The following is a 26,329-nucleotide window of genomic DNA, read 5'->3' on the forward strand; positions in this document are numbered from 1 at the left end:
TTTAGAGTGTGTTTTAAGAAAACAAACTGATGGGTGGGTTAGATTAGAGAAAGGGTGAGATGATGACAGTCAGGTTAGTCCAGGGAAGAGGCAGGTACATCATCAGCTGATGATGCTGAAGATTAGAATGGTAACTGGAGAGGGACACTTAACCAACAGCACTAATGGACTAATGGAACATAGTTCAAAAATAGTGGTTGGATTTGTATTTAAAAAAAAAAAAAAAGATTTCTTCTTTTGGTTACAAGAAGTGTTCTTGTCATTAATACCAGTAGGTAGATTGGAATAGCAGGTTGTTTGGGAAAGAATTTTATTTATTACGCTGTAATTGAACAGATGTAGCAGATTTTAATGTGTAAAATTTACATCTATGAAGTCAGTAAGGGCAACTAAATCAGTGTGGTTGTAGAAGGCAATTTAGGCTAAAACTTAAGTGTTACGTGGGTTGGGGGAGTCTACCTCTCAATTTAGCATAGGAAGCCAAAGTAAAATGAATAAAAATGAATGAATACAAGTGTTAGTTTCCAGAGGGAGAGTTAGGAAGAGTTTGTGAAGTGCTGTGCTATGCAGTATCTGGCTTCAAACCTCTCTGGGACCACATCGGTAAACAGGCAATGTCTGAGTTACCTTCCTGGGCAGATTGGTGATTTAGAGAGGGTGAGATTTTTATAATGAGGAACTTTCTTGGTACCAAATACATTAGACATGCTGGACCTGATAAGGCTGTGTTCCAGGGTAAATTCATTTGTGACTGTATTGCTCGATTCTTATTCTACCCCTCTTCATTCACTACTTTTAAACATAGCATTCACATGAGCAGTCCGACCTACAAATAATATTTTCTCTAAAATACTTATCAGACCTTTGCTTGGCTCCCCCCTTATTTGCTTTTTATAATTTGGATCTTTTCATCCAAGGGAGAAGATGACAAAGAGCTAGAAGTCGAGCTAGTGCACCTCTGAACTTGTTTCACTATCATTCCTAAATGAAAACTGTTGTGTCAGGGAAGAACAGTTATTTATTTCTGGGCTTGGTGAAATTAAAAGGGTGATCTCTGTCACTGAAATCGGTCATGAAATCATGGCAAAGTCCAAAGTAGCGCCAGCCTTTGTTTTATTATTCAGGTGGTTAAATACAAATGCAAACACAACTTTAGTTCCAGCACAACTAGCTGGAAAAAAAAAATCATAAATCTGGGAAAGGAAAGGATTTTTTTTTTTTTTTAAACATAGCTTTTAAGCTTACTATAAGCTTTTAATATACACATGCAATTTGCTTGAATCCTTAAACTACTTTCTGGAGACTTTGCTTCAGTCTCTTTAAAACCCAGAGCCATGAAGGAAAGAAACAAAAAGCAGATGATAAACAGCATACATAGATCTCACATGTGTCATGTGAAGTGAAAGAAACCAGGCACAAAGGAGTGTGTGTATCTCATACATGGAATTCTAGAAGCAGCAGAGCTTCGTATTGAGAGCAGGTCACTGACTGCCCTAAATTGGATGGGGAGAGCATCAGAGAGTGCAAGTACTTCAGAGGGATGGGAATGCTGTTTCTCAAATGGTGGGCACATTTGTAAGCACGCATCAAACTGTGCCTAAAGTGGATGCATCCTCTATGTCAGAAGTCAGAGCCCTACAAGGCCTTCAGCAGCAGGGGTAAACTAGACAGCAGAGTGGATGGACCTGCACAGACTGCCTTCTCATAGTAAACTTACTCCCTTTAATAGTAAAGCACATGGAAGAGAAGGGATTTCAGAAAAATGGAATCACGCACATGCTGTCCATAGTGTTCTGATACAGTGCTTAAATACATTTTTCTCTTTCCTGGGTTTGCTGGTTTCAGGAGTCATTAAAAAGATTTTAAAAATAAAATAATTTAAAGGAATAGTTAGATGTAGTAGAACCCAGCTTGAAACACTCAAGGGGTCAATAAATAATATATAAAAGGTTAGTCATTTTAAACATTAGATATTTTGTTGTTACTAAGTTGTGATTTATATATCAAGTTCTGCTTTAAGCAGTTAATGTGCAGCATCTCCTTGTCTTCCAACCAACATTACAGAGGTATTTCATTTTCTTTCTTTCTTTCTTTCTTTCTTTCTTTCTTTCTTTCTTTCTTTCTTTCTTTCTTTTTTTTTTTTTTTTTTTTTTTGAGACAGGGTTTCTCTGTGTATCTGTACTAGACCGGGCTTTGTACACCAGGCTGGTCTTGAACTCACAGAGATCTGTCTTCCTCTGCCTTTCCAGTGTAGGAGGGAGGAAGGAATTAAAAGTGTGAGCCACCACACCTGTTTTTTCACTCTGCCCGCTGAGTCCTAGAATTAAAGGTGTACATAACCACCTTTATTTTTGTGAGAGGGTCTCCATAGCCTGGGCTGGCCTGAGCCTTGAGGTAACTCACCTGCCTCAGCCTCCCAAGTGTTGGTATTACATGTGTGAGTCACCATGCTTGTAGTTTTGTGCCCACCCTCCATCTTTAAGGCAATATCAAGCTGAGGATTTAAGTAATTGAGTCAGAGAAGTGGTTGAGCCAGCCAGTAAATTTGTCTGTTTCCTGGTCAGGAGAGGAAGGGTGATAACCTGAAAAACAAGATTTCTCTTAGGTTTTTGACCCACAATAAATGGATTTTGGTGTGAAAGAATCTGAAATTTTTGTCTTTTTACAGCTAGTAGCAGTAGACATGGGATTCTTAGCTGATGGCCGTAGTGACCTTCCAACAGGATAGCTTTTTTCCCTTGGTAGACCCATCGTAGGTCCTCATGTTATTTGTAATTTTTTTTTTACAAATCATTTGTAAAGTTTGTTATAGATATTTTCTTTCATTGCATGTCTTAAATATCGCTTTTAATATGGTGTGGAACATTGCTGTCAAAATTTGATGACAGTTTTATTTTTTTTTCCTATGTGTACAACTTGGTCTTTCCTGAAAGTAGAAAGGATTTTTCTTTTCTTTTTTTTTTTTGAAAATACAATAGTTTAGCCAGAACATGTTTTAATATTATCTTAACTGGGTTAGTTTTCTCAGTAAATATGGCCCACCTTTTCAGTATTGTTACTTTGCTGTTTTATTTCAGGAAAGTTTTCTTGACTTGTAGTGTTTAGCATTTGCTTTGTTACATTGCATTGGTTTCCTCTAACTTGTGAACTGTCACATTAATGTTGAATCATCTCATCTCCCCTCCCTGTGTTGGAGTTGTAGGAGTGCCTGGTTCAAACTACTGCTTCATTATCATTTAAATACGTTTAAGGGCATGTTTACTAGTCCGTAGAAAAAGGGTGATAACCTTTATCTTGAGAACTTTTTATTCCAGTTGAGAGTGGGAGGAGTGTTGAAGGATATTTGATACCATTGTGAACCCCAAAATTGTGAACTGTAGAACCCTGTTTCTTGTTTGGTGTGGTTGAGCCCTATCACATACCTTTAATCCAAGAACTTTGTTTATTATAAACAGGTGGTTCAGCCATCCCTAGCATATACCTTTAATCCAAGAGTTTTCTGTACCCAAAGTTAATATACTAGGTCAAGAGGCAGAGCAGGAAACCACCTGACAGGGCTTTGAGTTCAGGGTTATTTAAGACTGTGTAGAAGGAGAAGGAGCTTTGAGCTCCAAGCCCTGTAGCTCTTTGGTTTTAGTTTAAGCTGTAGCTCTCAGGGTTTTGGGGGATTTTGGGGGCTTTGAGCTAGCAAGCCTTTGGCTTTGGTGTTTTGTTTTTTTTTTCCTTTTCCTCCTGGGCTATCAGCTGAGCTAGTGAGCCTTTTGGGTTTTTCTATCTGGACCTGAGCTGAGAAGGAAGGTCAGCTGGGTGCTTTCTCTGCCTCTCTGAGCTAGCAAGTTTTCACCCCAGCATCTGGCTCCTGAGTCTTTATTAGTAAAATCAAATGGTTGGGATTTTCATTTTTATAAAACAACAGAGGAATGAGCCTATGAGGTCTGACTTTGATTGCCTGATTTGGTATCTTGATAGCTGTTCATCTTTGACTAATTTCTTTACCTTCGTTAGGTATATGCAATGTGGTTATCATAGTATCTTTTTCTAAGGTTGTGGGCATAAGTGCTTTAAGTTGTTCTGTCTGATCAAGTACAGTTCTAGAGCAGTTTGACAGTTGATCACTTCTTCCTCTGTAAATATTTCTTTGGTCTTCAGGGGTGCTACTTTCTTGAGTTCCACCCCCACATTCCTGTTTGCTGAGTCTCAAATAACTTCTACATCATTTTTTTTTTTCACCTTTTGACTAGTAGATATTGCAGTACTCTAGAGCAGTGATTCTCAACCTATGGGTTGTGACCTCCAGGGGTCATATACCATATATCTTGCATTATTATGTATTTACAATGGATTCATAACAGTAGCAAAACTATAGTTATGTAACAACAAAATAATTTTATGTTTGGGTGCCATCACAACATGAAAAAGTATATTAAAGGGTCAAAGTGTCAGGAGGGTTGAGAACTACTGGTCTAGAGCTTGTTTCTTCACGCTCCTCTTTTTTGACAATACACTTAGTTTTAGTGGGTTCCAAACATGTCTTCAAATCCCATCCTTCCCCTGCATATCATCGTCTTATGTCCACCTGACATACGCTTCATCTCTTTCAAGTTGCTGATGTGTCAAAGATTAAATCAGGGCTTTTTAACTGGAGCCTTTCGACCCTTACCTCCATCTGAGGATAAAGAGGATGGATTTCATTTTTCTCTAATCTCTAACTGAAATTTAGTATTTTCTTAAAGTCTAACATTTAAATCATGTTATAGTCATTGGAGGATTCCTAAAACATTGCCAAAATCATTGCCACTATTTCAGAGTTGTGTTACTGTATTAAGCCTGCAACTGGGTCCTGTCATTGTTAATGAAGAAGACATGTGAGTTTGTCAGATTATCACAGGCATTTTATGGTTTTCTGACTACTGATCTCATATACTGTGATAGTTTAGCCTCTTTTTATTTCTCACTTAAATCATACAGTATATATTAAAAGTTTAAGAATTTATTTTTATGTGTGCTAGTGTTTTAGCTACGTGTATGTGTGACATACGCATGCATTACTGTGAAGGCCAAAAGAGGGCATTGGGTCCCCTCAAACTGTAGTTAGGAATGGTAGTGAGCCACCATGTGGGTGCTGGGTGTCAGAACACTGGTACTCTGGAAGAGCAGTCAGTGCTCTTTAGCAACCACCCTTCTCTCCCGCCTCCAGTATATAATTTTGATTTATATTTTCTTTTAGCTAATGAAATTCATTCCTATTCTTTCCTCTCAGTTATACCTGTTTTAGGATCATATGCCCATAATTAAAAAATAAAGACAACAGTCTGGAAAAAGGACAAGTGATGTTAATTCTTTGGGGAAATTCTCACTCTGTAGCCCTGGTTATCCTTAAACTCACAGCAATTCTCTTGCCTCAGGGTCTCCCAAATGCTGGGATTAGGGTGCCGATACCTAATTCCTCTTTTATATGGTGCAATATCCTCTGTTGAGAAGTTCTAATTTAAAGTAAAGAGGGCTTTTGGGTTTTTGGTATAGCTTGTATACATACATACTCGGTTCATAGTTCAGATCTGCATATAGTTTGCATTTCAGAATATACTATTCATAGTTAAACAATGATGGGACTTTTTTTTTTTTTCTAAGTAAAATTTCTAGCAAAGCAAAATGCAGCTGTCATAGTACCACTATACTTCTCTTTTATAGCGTAACTGATGTTTTCCTTAGAAGGGGTCAAAAAGGCATTGTTCTTGCCCTGAATGTGAAACCCTTGAACATAGTGTAGCTCCATGTAGATACTTGTCTAGCATGTGTGAAGCTCTAGGTCTGATTCCCAGGGGAAGATAATGATGGCTATGCTTTCAGACTAGGAAAAGAGAGGAGGAGTCATTCCTGTGATCACTGTCACATAGAAGTTAATTTCACAAAAATTGTGATCTAATGAGTTTTTTTTTTTTTTTCACTCCCAAGTTTCACTTTTGAGGAATTTTTAAGACTTCAAAGGCTTTTATATCTGTGAATAATACCTATTGTTTATTAGCTGGGTATAGCCAATGTCTGCTTAACTTAATACAGTACAAATGATAAAATCAACTTATTAATTATTTGATAGTTCAAATTTTTTGAACTTTCATATAATTATTTTAAAAATCTTAAGTAATCCTGCTGATATTTTGAAGAAATGACCTATGCTTTAATACTAAAACATTAAGAATTGAAAGGAAGTTATGATAGTTCACTCCCATTGTATAATCCGAGCACTTGGGAAGGGGAAGCAGGAAAAACAGGAGTTCAGAGTCATTCCTCAAGTTGACCTTTCTCAGAAAACAATATAAATAAATAAATAGATAAATAAATAGATAGATAGGCAAATAAATAAATAAATAAATAAATAAATAAATAAATAAATAAATAAATAAATAAATAGGTGTGCAGGGCTGAGGGGCTGGCTTACTGGGTAGTGCTTCCCATGCCACCACGCCTGATCATCCTGAGTTTAAGTCCTGAGCTCCACACAACGGGGGATAACCGACCTCCACAAGTTGTCCTTTGTTTGACAAGCGCAACGTGAGACACACATACACACAAAACATAATTTTTAAAAGTCAGAGGAAAGGATGAGACCAATTGTTTAGTTTCTGTGAGTTTACTGATGGTAGGGCCTCTGTGCTCTTTTTCTCTGCTCTTTGAAGCAGTTGACAGAACTCGAGTTCAGGATTAGTTGCAGTCACTGTGAACACTCTAATAGTAATTGTGTTAATCTGTCTAACAACAGGCTGGAAGTGAAGGGCACTGAGCTAGATCATACAAATGTATCTTGATAATCTTTCATGCACTGTGTCCTCAAAATTTTGAAACTAGGAAGCCACTATTGTAACTAGTTTGTAAGAGTTTAAAATTTTTCCTAGCTCTCTGTGTTATGTGTGCAGCCTCATACACACACATAATAAATAAAATACAGTTTTTTTGAAAAATGGAGAAAAGAATGAGATTCTTTAGTTGACTTATGTGGAGGGTGTGTTCCCCTCATTTTTTCAGAAACTGGGGTAAAAGAAAGACTTGTCATTTAGCGGGTAGACAGTCTGTCTGTATCTAGTATTCAAGTCTAAACAGACTGAGCCTAGAGTTTTCCTTTTAACTACAAATGAGTAGGGTATGAGGATAAATTATTTTAAGCAGTATTGATAGAGAAGTTTACAGACTTGATAAAACCTCTTACTATGTGATTCAGAAAAGTCATGGACATTAACCTCAAACAATGTTTAAAATGTTATCACCACCATACATGCTCAGTAGCATGTACACAAACAAAATTATAAATAAAAAACTTACTTAAGTTACTGAATTTGGCTGTTGACCTACCACAAACAATAAAATTTGGGCTGGGAAGATAGATCAGTAAAGTGCTTGTTACACAAACAACAGGATTTCAGTCAATCTCTTAGAACCCATGGTTTAAAAAAAAATGCTGTGTTTGTTGCACATGCTTTTAACCCAAGTTCTGGGGTGGCAGAGTTCTCAATCCTAGGGGTTTGTTGTCCAGCTAGCTTACCCTAATCAGTGAACTCCCAGCCAGTGAGAGACACTACCTCAAAAAAGATTTATAAGCCAAAGTGGATAGTTTTTAAGGAACAACACCCAAGACTATCCTCTGGACTTCACATGCCCACATGTTTATGTGCACACAGAAATAAACAAAAGAAAAAAGTTGTTTCTGTTAACCTACATTGCTTTAATGTTCTAGGTAGTTTGATCATCGCTTCAGTGCTGTCATTTTTTAACTCAAAAAATGAGTTATTTATTATTAGCAAGTTCTAAAATTTATTTTGCATTGGCTTCTAAATGTTATATGATTACTGTTAGAACTGATGCTCTTTTTCTGGAGTTTGAGGTGGGACTCAGTGCCCTGGGTCATATATTATGATCAGCTTCTGATTTACCACTGTGTTATATCACCCATTATTCCAAGTAAAATGTTTATGTAAGTGTTGAAAGAATTTTCAGTTAATTATCATTTGGTTTTCTGCTGTGAGTTTTCCTTGCTTTTGCTGTATGAAGCCTTCCTAGATGCAGTATGGATTCAGCTTTTTGTGCAGAGGATATTATAACCCCATACTTTTTTTTTTAGTTAGTTCTTTGTGAATTTTACATCATGCACCTCCATCCCACTCATCTCCTCTTCCCCACATACCCACCCTCCACCCTTGTAATCTTACCTCCCTCTCTAGCACATGCATGCAGAGAAAAAAAAAAAAATCTTGTGTGAAAGCTGTAGTGTGTCACTGTGTTCTGCAGTATACCCTTTTGTCCACACTTCTTTGCTTGCAAATGTTAATTGCAGTGACTTGTTAGTCTGTTTCTGTTACTCTATCAATACTGGAACCACACTGGGACTCCTCATGGATATCCTGTTATTGCCCTGTGTCATGGAGATCTTATAGTTTTTGATCTGTAGGATGGGCCCCTTCATACACTCCCACAGTTCATCGATGGGGTGGGCCAATTCAAAGACCTGGATCTCGTCCTGAGAGGTGTCTGAGCTGGTCAGCCTACTGGTTCTCATGTTCTCATGCTGGCTCACCAGCAAACCTTGAAAATATCGTCAGCTCTATCCTGCTGCCCAGGCAAGGTGCAGGGCCCCTTCTCCCAAGTGTTCTTCCACTCTCATGACCCTGGGGCTGTCTGTCTCGCCTGCCATACATGGTGAGGGAAGGGAGGGGAGCATCTCTCCCTCATTCATGTCACCACAGATCAGACAATAGGCAGGACAGACTTACCTGTAACCCCCATGTCCAGGGCCAGCTCTACTGTGCTGCTCAGGTGAGGAGCAGAGACAGCTCTCCTGCTCTTATGACCCCAGCGCCATTTCTCCCACCTGCCATAGGTAGTGAGGGACAAGGGTGGGGGAGGGCAGACAAATTGTGGGCCCAGCTCTCCCATGCTCAGACCCTTGGGATCAGGTCACCTGTGGCCCCCTCCCCTATCAGGGTCAGCTCTACTGTGCTGGCTAGGTGAAGGACAAGAACAGCTCTTCTGCTCTCATGACCCTGTCATCAGGGCTAGCTCTCCTACCCACTACAAGAGGGGAGGACATTAGGGAGTGGAGGGGATCTCTCCCTTGCTGATACCTCCACACAGCAGACAAGAGGCAGTGCTTACTCACCTGCAACCTCCACATCCAAGATCAGCTCAGGCTAGCTTACCTGCCATCCAACAGTGTGTGTGTGGGTTGGGGGGTGGGGGAGAAGGGGTCAGTCCTCCTGCCCCCAGGGCCAGCTCTCCCATGATGCCCAGGGAAGGTGTGGGGCCAGTTTTGCACAGCCTGCAGACATTAACATGTCCCCAGGCTGCAGCTACGACCAGGGATGTCTGCCTGGCCTTTGGTGGTAACAGACCCCTGCTGCAGGGCCACAGACGCAGGGCCATTGGCAGCACAGGCCAGGACCTCACCATAGTCCCAGGTGGCATCACTGACTACTCACATCAGGCTCCTTGAGTCTCCAGTTCTGCCCGTCTTCATTGTGACCACATCCTTCTGGTTTTCTTTCATTTCTCTACCACTTTCAGCTCCCCTTAGTGGCGCCTGGGGCCTCTTGCATATCGGGGGCTGTCTCTTGAGCGCTGTGTCCTGCTCATGCATATGGCCTTGGGCAGGTGTAATCCTTTTTTGTTGTTGTTGTTGTTTTGTTTTTGAGACAAGGTTTCTGGGTAGCTTTTTGGCTGTCCTGGACCTGCTTTGTAGGCCAGGCTGGCCTTGAACTCAGTGATCTGCCTGCCTCTACCTTCCTGAGTGCTGGGATTACAGGGGTGCCCCACCACACCCAGCCACGTAATCCCTTTATCTTTAAAAGCACTTACATTTTGAATTGTGTTTAGAAACAAAACAAAACTAGGCCGAGTGTGCTGGTGAGTGCCTCTAATCGGAGCAGTCAGGAGACAGGAGGTTATAATACGCTTTTTGTATGTGAGGATGTGCTGATTATAAATTTGCTTTTATTTGATTTTCAGAAAAAACTAAAACTTAAATTATCCATAAAGTCTCCTTCACTTCCCCTTTAAGACAGTTCCAGTATACACCTCAGGCTGGTCCAGAGCATCCTGACCTTTTGTTTTGGCCTCCTGCTTGCTGAGATTATAGGCATATACCATCAGACTGCCTCTTCTCATTCATCTTGAAAGTAATTTTAAAGAGTTTTCAGAAAATTGAGTAAACAGTTAAATTTAAATGAGTTGATCTTTTGTTTGTAAGTGTTAGACCAGACGTCTGCTCAAACAGAAGGGACATTTATTTTGGCTGAACAGTTTCTGTTCTACATATGTGTTTACATAGCATTTTCACAGTCCATAATTAAACAGAACAAATACCCCTTTGGAGGGTTATTATTGTAACATTGTCAAAGATACAGATATTAATGACTTGAATAAAGTACTAAGATGATATTTTACCAAGTCTTTATATTGGTGTATACAAGCTATTTGAATAGTTCTATAGCCTAGTTTTAAGTTGAATAATGATCCATGATTCCATCAACAAAATAATAGACAGTAACATTTTTCTGTTTGCTTCCACGTTCTTTCTCCATTACTTTTCTTCACTAGAAGTAATAACTGCCAAGAGCATCTTCATAGTAATTTTAATTTTTACACTATTCAAACATGTTTTGACACATACTCAAGTTTTTAAACTAGTTGGCTGTAAGTTTTCTAATTTTTTAAGAAATAGTAACATCACACTCTGGCTTTGTTTTTAAGATTTATCCATAGTGATACATGTGAATATTAGCCATACTTTTAACTTCTGTAGGGTGTTATAGTATGTATAATGTTGTTAGTGTTTTCTTGTAGCTGTAAGGATTTCTTTGGAAAGAATATTCAAACAACCGTTCTGCAGGAAATTACTTGTATGTTTACTTTGCCATCTAATATTCTGGAGATTTCAGATGCTGTTTTGGTTTCTGGTTCAATAGTGTGACCTAGTTTTTTCCCTTCTCTGGGAATTTTTAGGATTTCATCATTTAACACTCGTGTTTTGAAACTTAAGTTTGTTTTTGGTTGTGGTTCTGCTTTCGGTCTTTATTTGTAGTACTCTTTAGCTAGAGAAACTTCAACCATTTCTTTGATAAATTTCCTTCCTTTTTATATTCTTTTGTAGTAGTTAGGTATTGTACCCTCATCTAATTGACAGCTTTCCTACTTTTATTCTCATTCTCTCTCTCTCTGAGTCTCTTTCTCAGAATGTGGGGAATTGCAGTTTTGCATTTGGGGGATGGTTTTCTCAGCCTGCCTTTTCTTTCTTTAAAACAATGTCTATCATTTTAACTTCTTTTAGTCACCCCAAATTACACATTAAAATTGTATGTTTTTATGAGATTCAAAATTGTGTGTGTTTGCTGTATCTCTAATTCCCATACGTGTGTATGTATATGATGTCAAGTAGTTGGATTAAGCTAATATTTATTACCTAAAAATACTTGTAAGAATCTGAAGTGATTTTGCTTTTTAAAAGGTTTACTTTCTTCTTCATGGGCATGTATCTGTGCATGTGGACATGCAAGTGGGTGTGCGAGGGGTGAGCTGACCTCTATGGTAAGCTGTCTGCCATAGGTGCTGTGAGCTGAATTTGGCTGCTGCAAGAGTAGTGTGTGTTTCTCACTCATGAGCCAGCTCTCAAGCTCCTTTATTTGTCAGGGAAGGTCTTGCTGTGTAGTTTAGGATAGTCTCAAAGTTAGGTTCTTCAGCTGGAAGGTGGTGGCACACGCCTTAATCCCAGCACTCAAGAGGCAGAGGCAGGCCAATCTCTGTGACTTCAAGGCCAGCCTGGTCTACAGAGTGAAGTCCAGGACAGCCAGAGCTAAAAACAAAAACAAACAACAAACAACAAAAACAGAGAAACTCTGTCTCGAAAAACAAAAAGTTATGTTGTTCTTTCTTGGCCTTCCAAGTGTTGGGATTATGGGCATTCACTTCTGTAGTCAGTTTAAATACATACACCGGATACACCTTTCTGGGTGTTTATATCCGTCTGCCAACACCTCCCTGTCTTAAAGTTTCTATTGTTGTGAAGAGACATTATGACATGGCAATTCTTATGAAGGGAAACATTTAATTGAGCTGGCTTACAATTTCACATGGCAGGAAACATGGAGGTGTACACGTAGACATGGTGCTGAAGGAGGAGCTGAGAGTTCTCTATCTTGACCGCAGGCAGTAGCAGGAGACTGTGCCACACTGGGCATAGCCTGAGCATGAGACCTCAAAGCACACCCCCACTGTGACACACTTTTTGCAACAAGGCTCCGCCTCCTAATAATGCCACTCCCTGTATGCCTACTGATACCTTTTTATTCAAACTACCAGATTCCATGTCCTCTCTCTTCACTCCCTATTTACCATTCTACAAAGTTTGGTAGTTTTAGATTCCTTATCCAGTTTGCCCTCTGTAATCTGCAGGTTCTACATCTGTAGATTCAACCAACTCTGGATTGGAAATAGCCATAGGGGAAAAATGCAGAAAGTTCCAAAATCAGTGCTCAGATTTACTGCTTACCACGCTCTGTACTTATTTTATATACAGCAGTGGTTTGTAGGCATGCTGTGGAGCCTCCTCCAGTTGACATTATGTCCTCAGTTTCTAGTATTGGTTGCTTTGTTTCTTGTGTGCTGCACAGTGTGGTCTGTGTTAGTCATATTTGTACTGAATGTGTCCAGAATGTCTTTCTTGGCATTTTCTGCACAGTGCAACATAGTAACTATATGGTATTAAATTACATTAGTTACTGTAAGCTATTTATGCCTGGCATATTTCACTTGATATAAGCTTTATCCATGTTCTCAAAAATAACAACTTTTTTTTAAAGGTGAGTGATTCCATTGTGTGAATTGGTCATATGCCCATTATTCATGACGGAAACTTAAATTGGTAATAGCAAGGATGTCATATAGTAGGTTTCATTACTGTGTGAAGAGATGGTGGAGCTCTAAGCCTTTCATAGAGTTTTCTTGTATTTAAGTGGTTTCTAAATCAGTCATCTGAAATTACTGAATATCCTCAGAGAGCAGTTGGTTACCTTCCTCAGGTTTCCAAGATTTCTAGAAATTGAGGTGCCAAAAGCATTTCAGTGTTACACATTGAAACTTATAGCTTTTTTTGTTTTTTTTTTTTTTTTTTGAGAGTGTTTCATGTAGCTTAGGCAGGTTTTGAACTCACTTTGAAGCTGAGGATGATTTTAATCTCTTGCCTCTACCTCTGGTGGAAATTATACATGTGTGCCTCTGCTTGACTGCAAACCTAACTAGGCTTTTAGGAAGGCTTCCCACCTTGGCCCATATCAAAACGTGCTGTATCTAAATCGAGACCCTCTGTAGTTAGTATCTCTTGTTACACACACACACACACACACACACACACACACACACACACACCCCTGTCTCTTCTTAAAAACCATGTTGGAAGTTGAACACAGGGCTTCTTGCATGTTAAGCATGTTTCTCTCAAGGAGTGACACACCTGCAAATTTTTAATCTTCTCTTTTAAGGAATGGGACTTCCCTTCCCTTCCCTTGAATATGACTGGGTCTTGGTAACTTGTTTGTAATCAACAGAATGCAGTACAAATGACAGTGACTGCTGAGAGTCACAGTAAGTGGCTATGTCTCCTGAGAAAATTCTCACAACGCCAAGGTCTTCAAACAAAGCCCATATGTAGGTACTCCCTGGGACAGTCCCTTGTGAATTCCTGCTAACACTCCTCTTGCATTACCAGTCATGTAAATGAGCTTCAGCTGACTTGGCTGCTTGTCACTTCCTGTTTCTGATAGTATGGGAAAACTCAGGAGAATCAGCTGCACTTATTAAAGAGCAAATGTTGATAACTTTTTTTTTATGTGTGCATGTGCCTGTGTAAGTTAATGTACACTGTATCTGTGCAGGTACCTGTGGAGGCCAGGGGTTGTCTGATTCACTGACATTGGAGTTAACAGGTTGTTGTGAGCTGCGTGATATGGTGCTGGGAACTGAATCCAGATACTTAGAGGAGTAATAAGTGCTCTTAACTGCTGAGCTGTCCCTTCAACCCCTTGACACATTAGTAACTTAAACCTGTCATTTATTCCTATTTTATTATTTTTACCTAACTCCTTTTCCTGTTCCAGGACCCTATTACATGTGCTACATTATGTAAATATGCCCCATTATGTAAATGTGCCAAATTATATAAATGTTCCACATTATATTTTAGTCAGCATGTCTCTTTAAGCCCCTTTTGCCTGTGACAATTTTGAGGAATACTGGTTGGATATTTTGAAAAATGTCCCTATATTGTGATTTATCTACTGCTTTTCTTAAGATTAAAGGCTATAGGTTTGTTTGAGGGAGGAAGACCACAAATGTAGCCAAGTGATGAACTTGATATGGGTGTGATTTATTACTGTTGGTGCCCACCTTGATCACTTGGCTGATGGTAGTACTTGTCTGCTTGGTGGTGAGTTTGTCCCCTCCCGTCAGTCTGTGCTCTTTGAAAAGCGGTTAACCATACTTAATCTACATGTGATGGGTAGGAATGTAGTGTTTGTTTTCTCTGAGGACAGTGTGTTATAAGGTTTTGTGATTTTTTTTTTGTTTGTTTTCCCCATTTATTTATAATCAATTATTTTTATTACTATTGATTAGTAGTTATGTGTTTTATCTTTAGGGATACAATCCAAGTATTATTTTTCAAGTTGTCCATTTTTAAAAATCCTATGTATTATACCCTAGAAATATTATCATTGAGTGAGAAGTCACAATTGTACAACCTTGACTTTTTAGGATACATTTCTATGCTACTGTAGTATACCTGGCAAAAGCAGGACAGCCAGGGCCACACAAAGAAACCCCGACTCAAAGAGCAAAAAACAAACAGAACTGCTTGTAGCTCCAACTCTTGGGGGGTCTGATGCCTCTGACCTTGGCACTCATGGACACATACTCGCACAGAAACACATAATTAAAAATAATAAACAGCCATTTTAAAAAATGCTAACATACTGGGTTGGTACTAGGCTTAAATGATATCATACATACATCTGGATCTTGATACTAGTGTCTGGCTAATAGAATTTATAAGAATGGAAGTATCTCTATTGCTACTTAATGATTTTTCAAGTTAAAAGAACAGGAACCTTGTAAGAAGTCTTTTTTCATGAGCCAGAGGGACCTTTGACACCACTTTATCCTTTTGGTGGGATGGACTTGATAGAAAGTGCTATTCTTATGCACAGCCCGCCAGGCTCCACATGCTCCTCTACCAAAAGTATGCCAGCTGCAGGGAAGGGAATTTTGCAGTTTCTGGATATCTTTTGTTAAAGATTATTATTATTATTAGTCTAGTGATACTTAATTAAATTCTTTGCTTGGGTTTTCTAAAATATACTTTTAAAGAGTCGAATTTAAAAGATCTAGGTGTCAAGCATATAAATTAATGCCTGCCATACAGTGAGCACTGCATGTTATTTTGAGCATATGGCACAAAACTTAAGATGTGGAAGGACCATAAATGCCTTCTTAGGCTAGTGTCATGGTTGTCTCAGCAGACAGACCTGCTGCAGTTTGCCTCATGCTGTGAAAAGTGGACAATTCTCTTTAGACACATGTTGGTAAAAGTGGGAGAATTTGTAATTATTTGTAAAAATATTTGTAAATATTTACAAAATGTAAAATATTTGTATTATTAAGGAATAAAGGGAGAGTGAAATTGTTAAGGAATTCCCCCCGCCTTCCTCCCCACTTACAATGTCTTGTAGTATCCAAGTGTGGTTATTGAGGAAGAGGAGATTTGGGTAAACCTAGAGAAAAGGAGATTTATTCAATGTGGCTACATTGGGAATATGAACAAATAAAGAGGTCCAGTGACACTGAGTCACAGGGACCTGACATGAGATTTAGTTACAGTTTTGGTCAAGATTATAGATTATGGGTATATTATTGCCTTCAGTCTCTGTAAGGTGATCTAACAAATTGTCAGAACTATGTGAAATCTCTTTCCTGGAGACAGGCTCTCCCTCTAGTCGACTCCAGGACCCTGGCCTTTTCCATTGGAACTCCTGGAAATTCTGAGTTCTAAAGGCACAATGTCTCCTTAGAATAGGCCATCCTGAGAGGTTGTTAAATTAACTGTAAAAGGATATTTTTATGGAAAATTTCAGACACATGTAAGGTTCAAATAGAATACATTGGGTTGGAGAGATGGCTCAGTGGCTAAGAACTCAAATTGCTTTTGTAGAGAATCCAAGTTGGATTTCAAGCACCCACATAGGGTGGCTCACAGTGACCTTTTTTAGCTCTAGCTCCATGGGATCCAGTGCCCTCTTTTGGCCCCCTCAGGTACTTTCATACATATGTACATGCTAACACACAGACATCCACTTAAAAATTATAGAACTTTATTGTGCCTGTTACCTGAGATAGACCCATTTGAAGAAAGTGACTTTGAGTCTCAAAATCTAGTTGTACAGAACCTTGTTGCATTTTTTAATATGGGTAAATCTTACAATATTAGATAGGAATATAAACTTTTCATTTTCCTCTGTGTTACCATTTTTGTAAGTAGTATTTATAAATCATTATTTTAGTGGAGGAGTTAAATTTCTATTTTATACTTTTTAACCCTGCTTGCCGTTTATTTTTTTTCCATATTCTATTTTGATTTCAGCTTGAAAGGGTTAATCATTTTTGTTACGTTGCAGAGACAACAGAGTGATGCTTCTTGATTTTCATGTATTTATAAACAGTAGATGTGTTCTAGTATACAGGCATCCATGTTTTGTTTTATTTCATTTATTTATTTACCTTTTGCTTTTTTTTTTTTTTTTTTTTTTTTTTCTGTAGTGCCAGGGCTCAAACCTAAGACCTCACACGTGCTAAGTGAGTGCTCTAACACTGGGCTACATCTCCGAGCCTGTTTTAAAACCTAGATAGGAGTGGAGTGAGTCAGCATGTAAATTTTTATATTTATTTAATTTATTGGTTTTTCGAGACAGGGTTTCTCTATGTAGCCTTGGCTGTCCTAGACTCATTTTGTAGACCATGTTGGCCTCGAACTCACAGAGATCCACCTGCCTGTGCCTCTCTAAGTGCTGGCATTAAAGGTGTGTGCCACTGTGCCCCGCTGCACGTAAGTTTTAAAATATTAGTTGATTGATAGATGGTTGTGTTTTAGTATTTAACTTGATGGCATTCCTTTTCTTTAGCAACCCTAAAGATAAGTCTTAGAGCAATGCTAGAGCCTTGTGTAGATGGTGTGAGTGAGGTCTTGGTTTGATCCTCAGCATTAGGGCGCTTGAAAGACCAGGTGGGCCTCACATTCCCAGAAATCCACATGCTTCTGCTTTCTTAGTGCTGAGATTAAAGGCCTGTGCCACCATGCCCTGCCCTGCCACCTATTTTCTGAATAGACTTTGAATCAGTCCGTCTGTTCTCTTTGTTTGAGAAAGTGGCTATGGTGAAAAGAGTGTGCTCTGTAGTGTGTTGGTCCTAATTCTGCTTTGAGTGCATGCCTCTTCCTGCTGTGTCTTGTGAATTTAGAATGCCGCAGTTTGGGCATTCGGAACAACAGAATACATTGTCATGATCAGTCCTTTAAAAGTCCATTCATTACATGAGATTTTATAGATAACAAAGGGAGGCAAGCTTGGATCAGATAACATAATTTTTGAGCTTTAGGGGTATTTTTTGTGGTTTGTTTGTTTTGTTTTGTTTTTTGCTTAGTGTTGCTATCAGAGAGTTCTTTAAGGTAGGTATGGTGGCTCATATCTTTATTCTCTGCACTCAGGGCAGGAGGATTGGGAGTCTGAGGCCAATGTGGCAAGGTCTTGCCTCAAAAACCTAAAAACAAATTTAAAAATTCTTGAATTGAACATGTCAAATTGATAGCTTCTTCTCTAAATAAATAAGTAAAACCTGTATCTGGTAAATAATTATGTGTAATAAGCAAGTTTAGTTTTGATTGAAGATAAGTTTCAGTAAGAAGATAGATTTATTTGTTTGAATAAAAAGTTGAAGTTGAAATCTGATTTCATGTCACATGAGCATATATATGAAGTAATAAACACTAAAGTAATTTATTTACCACTAAAGTAAATCTATTTACCACTAGTAATAAAGTAATCTACTTACCACTAAATAAAGTAGTAAATAGTTAATTGTGATAGAGAAACTTTCCTATTCAATGTAAGATGAATTTAAGTATATATGGTTGGAAAGGCTTCTTAGTGTTCATACAGTTAAGGCATATTGGCTGGAAACAATGAGGTATTTGTCTCAGGGTTTCTATTACTGTGATAAAGTACCATCAACAAAAGCAGTTTGGATAAGAAAGGTTTATTTCAGCAAACAGTCAAAGGAAGTTAGGGTAGGAACTGAAGGCATAGACCATGAAGGAATACTACTTCCTGGCTTTACACCTTGCTTTTTTCTATCATCCACAGTTCATAGTAAGCTGGACCCTTGTAACAGGAGGACAGGAGGGTTGCTTCAAGATTAAGGCTGTCTTGGGCTATAGCATGAGATCCTATCTTGAAAACAAAACAAAGCAAGCACTAAGAGCCATCTGGTGACACCCTTAATGGTTTATTTAAAAGAGGTAGTCCATTTTTAGGAAATACCTGCCAGTTGAACTGCATGTGTTTCTGGTGAGCAGTACCCTCGTTGTGTACTCTCATCACTGTTCGAAGCAATTGGCAATTATCATTCAGACTCTAAAACCAGAATTTCACAACAGGAAGAGTGGTTCTTTTCTAGGAAAACATATTCCAGAGAGCTAAGAATCAAACTTAGTGTGCAGACATTCTCCTTATTTCTCACAGTTGGTTGCCATAAGATGGTGTACTTACCATATGTGTTTATACTGTGGGCACAAGTAAGTTTTCTTCTATTAATTTTTATAAGCACTATAAATTTTGTAGATATTTTGAAACTTTTGTTTAATTCTTTGAAGTTTAAATGTGTGTCTATACTTCTGTTTTTTGGGCTTCCTATTACATGAACTGTAGAGTCATTTTAGTAAAATCTGACAGCAATAAGCTTTTTAAAAACTCTTATAAATTTTCATAGCTAAAACTTATAGATGATACCATGAATGGAAGCTATCAGTGCTTAAAATGACTTTATGACTCTTGATAAATGAGTAAACCTTATTATGTACCTAAAAACATGGCACAGTCAGTCCTGGCTGTTCAGGATGTTAAACCAGGAGGATCAGGAAGGTTTTTGTTTGTTTGTTTTGTTTTTAATCATTTTGCTGTCTGATACCAGCCCCCTCTTTCCTCTCCTCCCAGTCTCACCCTCAAGTCTCCCTTTTCCCATTTCCCCTATCCTTAGTGAAGAGGGTCCCCCCTAAGGCGTGCCAGCTCACCCTAGTACCTCCAGTTAAAGCAGGACTAAGCACAGAGGATTAGGAGTTTGAAGCCAGCCTGGGCAACACAGAGAGACTAGCCAACAAAAATGAATGAATGGATGGATGGATAGATAGATACATAATAGATAAAATATATGTATAGGTACAAGCCTGTAGAAGTCCAGACTTTTCTTTCCCAGCTGTATTGATTACTGTTTACCTCGTAAGGGACCCAGAGGTGGAAGGCCTCTTTAATTTGACTCAAAGTAATTGAGATAAAATAAGATCTTTAAAACTTTTGTAAAAGGTAGAAGATATCTAAAAGTAAATAAATAAAGTACACCATCAAATACCTAATCTACTCTGCTACCCTTGATGTTAAAATCTTACTGGAATTTAGTAAAGTGGTTTGGAAGAAGATGTTCCAGAAGCTCCAAACTTGGTGTTTCAGGAACCACGACTTGACAGAGATGGACAGAAAAGAGGAAAGGCATGAGTTTAAAAAAAATGGAGGTCCAGAGCCAGGTGGTGGTAATACACGTCATTAATCCTAGCCCTTGGGAGGCGGAGGCAGAGGCTGAGACCAGCCTGATCTACAGAGTTCCAGGTCAGCCAAGGCTACGTGTAGAAGCCCTGTCTTAAAAACAAACAAAAATGTTAAAAATGGAGATACAAATTGTGTTAGAAATTGTCACACTCTTAATTTTGAGTCTATAAGATTCAATTACACACATGTTTAGTATATTATTTTTTTGTCTTTATGTTTTAAGTCACTTGCTCTTTGGGAAAAAAAAAAAACCTTTTTGATGTCCTTTTATTTTCCACATTGTCATTTTTATGTGAATGTTAGTGAATATGAACTATAGTTGGGTGTGATTGTAACCCAAAGGTGTGTTCCATTTACTGCATGACTGATAAGATCAGCCAAAATTTGTCTTCAAGTCAGGAGGCTTAAACTTTATATTTTCTGCCCTTCTCTCCCTCCCATCTCTCCAGCCCTCCCTCTCTCCTTCCCCTCCCATAAGGTCTCTTTATGCAGTCTTGGCTGCTGTAGAACTCACAGAGATACATCTGCCTCTGACTCACAAGTCCGGCCTCTATCTTTGTTTTTTTAAAGGATTGATTCACTTTTGTGTATAAGAGTGTCTTTCCTGCATATATGTAAGTGTGCTGTGTGGGTACCTAAGGCTGACAGGGCCAGAAAGGGCATTGGATCCCTTGGAACTGGAGTTACAAGGTTGCTGGAAACATAACCCTTTTGAGCCATCTCTCTACCCAGTCTGTTCATACAAAAAAACAAAAACAAACCACAGTTACATTTAAGTCATCCTTAAAGGAGATCTGTAGTTCTTAATGTGTCCTGATGATTGTACATATTGCTGTCTGGTGCACATTTCAAGAGTGCGCCTTAGCTTTTTATGATACATTAAGCTGCCGCCTTGGTCAGAAAAGTAACAGTGCTTCCTCAGAAGCACAGAGCACTGCCTTAGTAAAGTGGATTCAGAGACACTAAGGAAGGACAAAGGCCAGTTTGCAGCTATACAAAGAAGAATCATCTAAGGTTAGGTTTCTTAGTCTTTGAGAGCTAAACATATAAATGTTTAGCTGTGTATAGTTTTTTTCTTTTTAAAGTTACAGGTTACTTGCTACCAAAAATAAATTAATTTAAAGATAGTGGTATTAGAGAATATTCGGATAACACTTGTTTGAAACGTTTGTTTTACAATTTTTTTACTGGGACAAAAAATTGTCCCAGAAAAAATTCTCTTCACTATCAATTGTATATATATTCTAAGCCCGTTGGCAGATATATAGTGTAGAAAATATTGCTATTTCCTAAATACAGGTATATATTGTAGGAAAATTCATACGTTACAACAGGATTGTTCCAAAACATTGTTGTCTACAATAAAAAGCAAAAAAATTCCAACATTAGTTGGTAGTGGGGAGTCTAAGTTGTGATTTAGGCATCATATATGAATGAACTGAGTTTAGCTGGGCCAGTGTACATGAACCTTAGAACGATAGTGCTGAGCAAGAAAAGAAGAGACAGTGATATATCCTGCGTAGCGTTGTGACTTCCTAAGGGTGTGGAACTGAATTGTGCAGGAATATGGTTGGACTACAAGGAACACTTAGGTGCAAACTCGAGGTCTTGCTGACTATGGATAGACATCCATGGATGAGAAAGGGAGCGTTCTTGGCCGTGATAAACTTCGTGGTTGGATGCATGGATCATATAGTTTGTTATTCTCCAGCCATACATGTGCACATTATATATAAAGTGATAGTGGAATTTTATAATGCTTAAAAATTTTTATAGAATCCCAGCTTTAAAATAAGATCAGTTTAGAACTTTATTAAAGTTAATTTGTGAGAGAATGTAAATACACTCAAAAAGTATATTGCTTTAAACTCAGTCAGTTGGGTGCTGCTCATTCAGAACTTTGAATCTAGATCAAGTGACTTCAGAGAGAAAATAGGTTGTAAATCACTGAAGTGAGGAACAGGAGCTGTCAAGGCTGCTTGCCCAGGTGCTTGTTGGTTTGTTTTGGGACAACTCTGGGTCTTTCTTCCTTACCCTCACAAGTATGCTATCATGCCCAGCTGAATGGGGGGGGGGGATTAACCATGTTGTATTTCTCAATTTCTTTCCTCTGAGCTTGGCTGCTGCACAGTCTTTCAATTTTTTGAGATGCATAATGCAAGCTGGCCTCAAATTTTGATCCTCTTCCACCTAGCAGTGGTGGGATTATAGGCATGCAGCACCACAGCCAGTTTGCCTGTATATTCTCATCATCAGAGCGCTTTTGAGAAACACGGATAGCCACTTTGTGTGGTAGTTTCACACCTTTAATTCCAGCACTTGGGAGACAGAGGCAAGTAAAAATTTCTCTGTGAAGTCTACACTAGCCTGGTTTACATAGTAAGTTCTAGGACAGTGGGTGACACAGAAAGACAGTCTTTAAAAAAAAGAAAGAAAAGCAAAGGGGAGAAAAACAAACAAACAAACAAACAAACAAACAAAACCCCGCTGATCCACTGATGTCTTGGTCTACCTACAAAGATTCTGATTTAATTCGTTGGATTCTGTCTTATGTGCTGGGTTTAAAAATCAGTGTCTTGAAGGCTGGAGAGATTGCTCAGTAGTTAGGAACATTGGCTGCTCTTCCTGAGGACCCAGGTTCAATTCCTAGCCCCAAGTGACAGCTTACTGTCTGTAAGTCCAGTTCCAGGGGTTCCAACACCTTCACGCAGACATACATTCAAGCAAAACACCAATAAATGCACATAAAATAAAACTACTTCATTAAAAAAAAATCTGTGTCTTAAAAAGAGCTTCAGGGAACTTCTGTTGTTACCCCAGTAAGTCAGGTACTTCTGAAAATACATATGAAATGAGGTGGTCCAGAACTGCAGATAAACTATGTCAACTATAAACATGTAACACCCTTTTTTTTTTTCTCTTTCAGATTCATTATTAAACATGGGTGCATTTTTGGATAAACCCAAAACTGAGAAACACAATGCCCATGGTGCTGGGAATGGTTTGCGTTATGGCCTGAGCAGCATGCAAGGATGGAGAGTAGAAATGGAAGATGCGCACACAGCTGTTGTGGGCATCCCTCACGGCTTGGAAAACTGGTCATTTTTTGCAGTTTATGATGGTCATGCTGGATCCCGAGTGGCAAATTACTGCTCCATGCATTTATTAGAACACATCACTACTAATGAAGACTTCAGGGCGGCTGGCAAGTTAGGCTCTGCTCTTGAACCCTCAGTGGAAAGCGTTAAGACTGGGATCAGAACAGGCTTTTTGAAAATTGATGAGTATATGCGTAACTTTTCAGACCTCAGGAATGGGATGGACAGGAGCGGTTCAACTGCAGTGGGCGTTATGATTTCACCTACACATATGTACTTTATCAACTGTGGTGACTCCCGAGCTGTTTTGTGTAGGAATGGAGAAGTCTGCTTTTCTACTCAGGATCACAAACCTTGTAATCCAATGGAAAAGGAGCGCATCCAAAATGCAGGAGGCAGTGTAATGATACAGCGTGTGAATGGTTCATTAGCAGTATCTCGTGCTCTTGGGGACTACGATTACAAGTGCGTTGATGGCAAGGGCCCAACAGAACAACTTGTTTCTCCAGAGCCTGAGGTTTATGAGATTTTAAGATCTGAAGAGGATGAATTTGTCGTCTTGGCTTGTGATGGGATCTGGGATGTGATGAGTAATGAGGAGCTCTGTGAATTTGTTAAGTCTAGGCTTGCAGTGTCTGCTGACCTGGAGAGTGTGTGCAATTGGGTAGTGGACACTTGTTTACATAAGGTATGTAAGCTTTTTTTTTTTTAAATTTCAACTATTGATTTTAAAAAGACATGGTAAGTAAATTTAAGCAAACCTAAAATTGTATAACTTTTACTATTTTCTGTAAAGAACCATGTATTTTCAGATACTTCAAGAATACTAAACCTTTTTGTCAACTTTATCTGCCCCAACCGTCTAATTTAAAAATTAAGTGACAGCAAATGTCTTAAATTTATTCAGCTTGAGTGTTTTATAGCTTGTTGATAATTTAGAAGTTGCTATATAGAATGGTGGCTTCTGACCCAATTTTTTTTTTTTTTTTTTTTTTTAAGACAAGGTTTCTCCTGTAGACTTGGCTGCCTTGGACTCGCTTTGTAGATCAGGCTGGCCTTGAACTCACAGAGATCCGCCTGCCTCTGTCTTCCCAAGTGTGTGCATCTTGGACCAAGTTCTTAATGTTGACAGTAGCGATCTTACTCATGCTTTTAAAACATGCATGTGATAGAATTCTGTTACACTTAACTAAAATATCAGGAGTGTCAGAAAATACCGGAGATTGACCACGAGTTAGGCTAAGTAGAATTGTATTCTGATCTTCATCGTAGCTAAGACCAAAGCTGAAAAGAATGAATTGTTTCTTATTTTCTCTCAGTGAGATTTAAGATAAGTTTACATCTAACTGCAAAGGAATATAAGGTTAGTATATTTCATAGAAGGTAATTGAAATTCTTTTCATATAGATGTTATTATCTCTGATTAAAACCTAAAGCCTTTTAGAAAATGTGATTCTATGAAAGATTCTTGTGGAATTCTTATAGTGTCTGAATTTTAATTTGATGCAATATAGTAAAAAAAAAAATCCAGATTTATAGATACTAGGCTGTTCTATTCAATGTCTTTACCAGGTGTTATGGTATGCACAGGTGCTTCTGGATGTCAGTGGATTTCTGTGAGTTTGAGGCTAGCCAGAGCTTTATAATCTCAAAAGAAGAAGAAAAAAATAAAAGGAAAAAAGAAAAAGAAAGTCAGTTTTCATTTATGTGAATCTCTTAGCAGCATCTGTATTATGTAAAGTTTGAGTTAACTGTATATGTGTGTGTGTGTGTGTGTGTGTGTGTGTGTGTGTGTGTGTGAGTTAAGAATTCTGTGCCTGAAACTGGTGAAGCAAAAGTGACTCGTTAAGAGCTTGAAGTTTTGATTCTGTCTGCTAGGTGTTCCATACCCTTGTATACAAGTACAGGCATAGTCAGCAAGCCTGTAAGAAGGACGTCTGTAGCCAGGGAGATGGCTCAGTGCGGAAATAAATCTCCAGACCCCACATGGTGTAAAGAGACAACTGATTCCCACAATTTGTCCTCTGACCCACATGTGACTGTCCTCCCCCTTGCCCTCAGTAATTGTTTTTTTTAATGCATCTTGGTCAAGAAATGAAGAAAACGAAAGATTTGAAGAGGAAGGGGAAAAGGAGAGTGTCCTGAAAATACCAGATATCGGTGAAACACATTTTTACCATGAAATGAAAAGAGCCAGCTTCCAAAAAAGACTTTTTAAGACCATGCTATGCAGCTTATGGGGTTTGAATGGCAGTACTTCAACTTCTCTGATTTTTAATTTAATTTAGCTTACAGTATCATTGCTACTTCTCAGGGTGTATTTGTACAAAAGCCATCAATGGATGGCTTTCAAAGACCAAATAGGTAGCAACTCTAAAATGTCTCCTTAAACTCTTAAATAGAAAGAGTCTCTACCTCGTACCCTTTTCTTACTTCCCTACCCAAATTAGGTACTTCCCATTATGGTGTGATTTAGCATTGGGTTTTGTTTTTGTTTTAATAAACTTCATTTTGAAACTAGATCACCATACATATACCCAGGCTAGCTCCAAAATATTCCTGTTCTTTCCTTGCCCTCTTTATGGTATTACATGTGTATGTAATCATATTAATCCATGACTTTAAAATGTGCATTTTTAAATTTTTATTACGTATTTATTTCATCTTGTATGTCTACTTAGGTACAAACTTACCCTCCTACCCCCCCAGTGCACAGTGGCAGATGGAGTTTGGTGCTCACTCCACCTTGTGATAATGTACTTTTGAATCAAATTCAGGTCGTCAGGCTTGCCAGCAAATGCCTTTACTCGCTGAGCTGTCTCAATGGCCAACTTTACAGTTTTGTTTTTTAACCTGCTTGAAAGTGTTTATTATTTTTATTAAAGGGAAGTTCATAGTATGTGATTTTTATGAAGCCTACTTTTTCCAGCAAACTGTTGTAGATAGTTCTCTGTTTTTAGGGTTATGAACTTTTATCATGACTGCATAGCATTCTAGTATTTGAATAAGGTGGTCATGAGAGAATAGCCGAAAGATTTATCTGCATTGTGTTTGGACTAAAGTTTAGTTTTGGTACAAAGTATTCTATCCCAAAAGTATGCTAGTTCTCAGGAACTGTGACTACCCTTGGAATGAGATTGAGTTGATGCTGGTGATATATCTTTACAAGATAGCTTTATCAGTTTTAATGTAACTTAATATCTGTGGCAATGGTGTTAAAAGATTACAACTGTCCTGGAGTGTTTGTTAGAGAGGAGTAATAGTAACAGATAAGATGTTAGAGCAGGTAGTTCACTACCTGCTTTCCACTTTAGCAAAACTGTTGATCAC

At 38.5% G+C, this 26,329-nt stretch overlaps 1 protein-coding gene across 5 annotated transcripts in view; it reads left to right on the plus strand.

Moving 5' to 3' along the window:
* Ppm1b (protein phosphatase, Mg2+/Mn2+ dependent 1B) overlaps window positions 1-26,329 on the plus strand; it is a 66,573-nt gene that overhangs the window by 10,016 nt on the left and 30,228 nt on the right. For all 5 annotated transcript variants that reach the window (XM_055619055.1, XM_055619063.1, XM_055619078.1 and 2 more), the window contains exon 2: window positions 22,828-23,687. In XM_055619055.1, coding sequence (XP_055475030.1) covers window positions 22,842-23,687 — 846 coding nt within the window. In that variant the 5' untranslated portion in view covers window positions 22,828-22,841. The remainder of the gene's footprint in view (window positions 1-22,827; window positions 23,688-26,329) is intronic.

The sequence above is a fragment of the Psammomys obesus genome, unplaced genomic scaffold, assembly GCF_907164565.1.
Source record: "Psammomys obesus unplaced genomic scaffold, mPsaObe1.curated_primary_1811, whole genome shotgun sequence".
NCBI classification, from domain to species: Eukaryota; Metazoa; Chordata; class Mammalia; order Rodentia; family Muridae; genus Psammomys; species Psammomys obesus.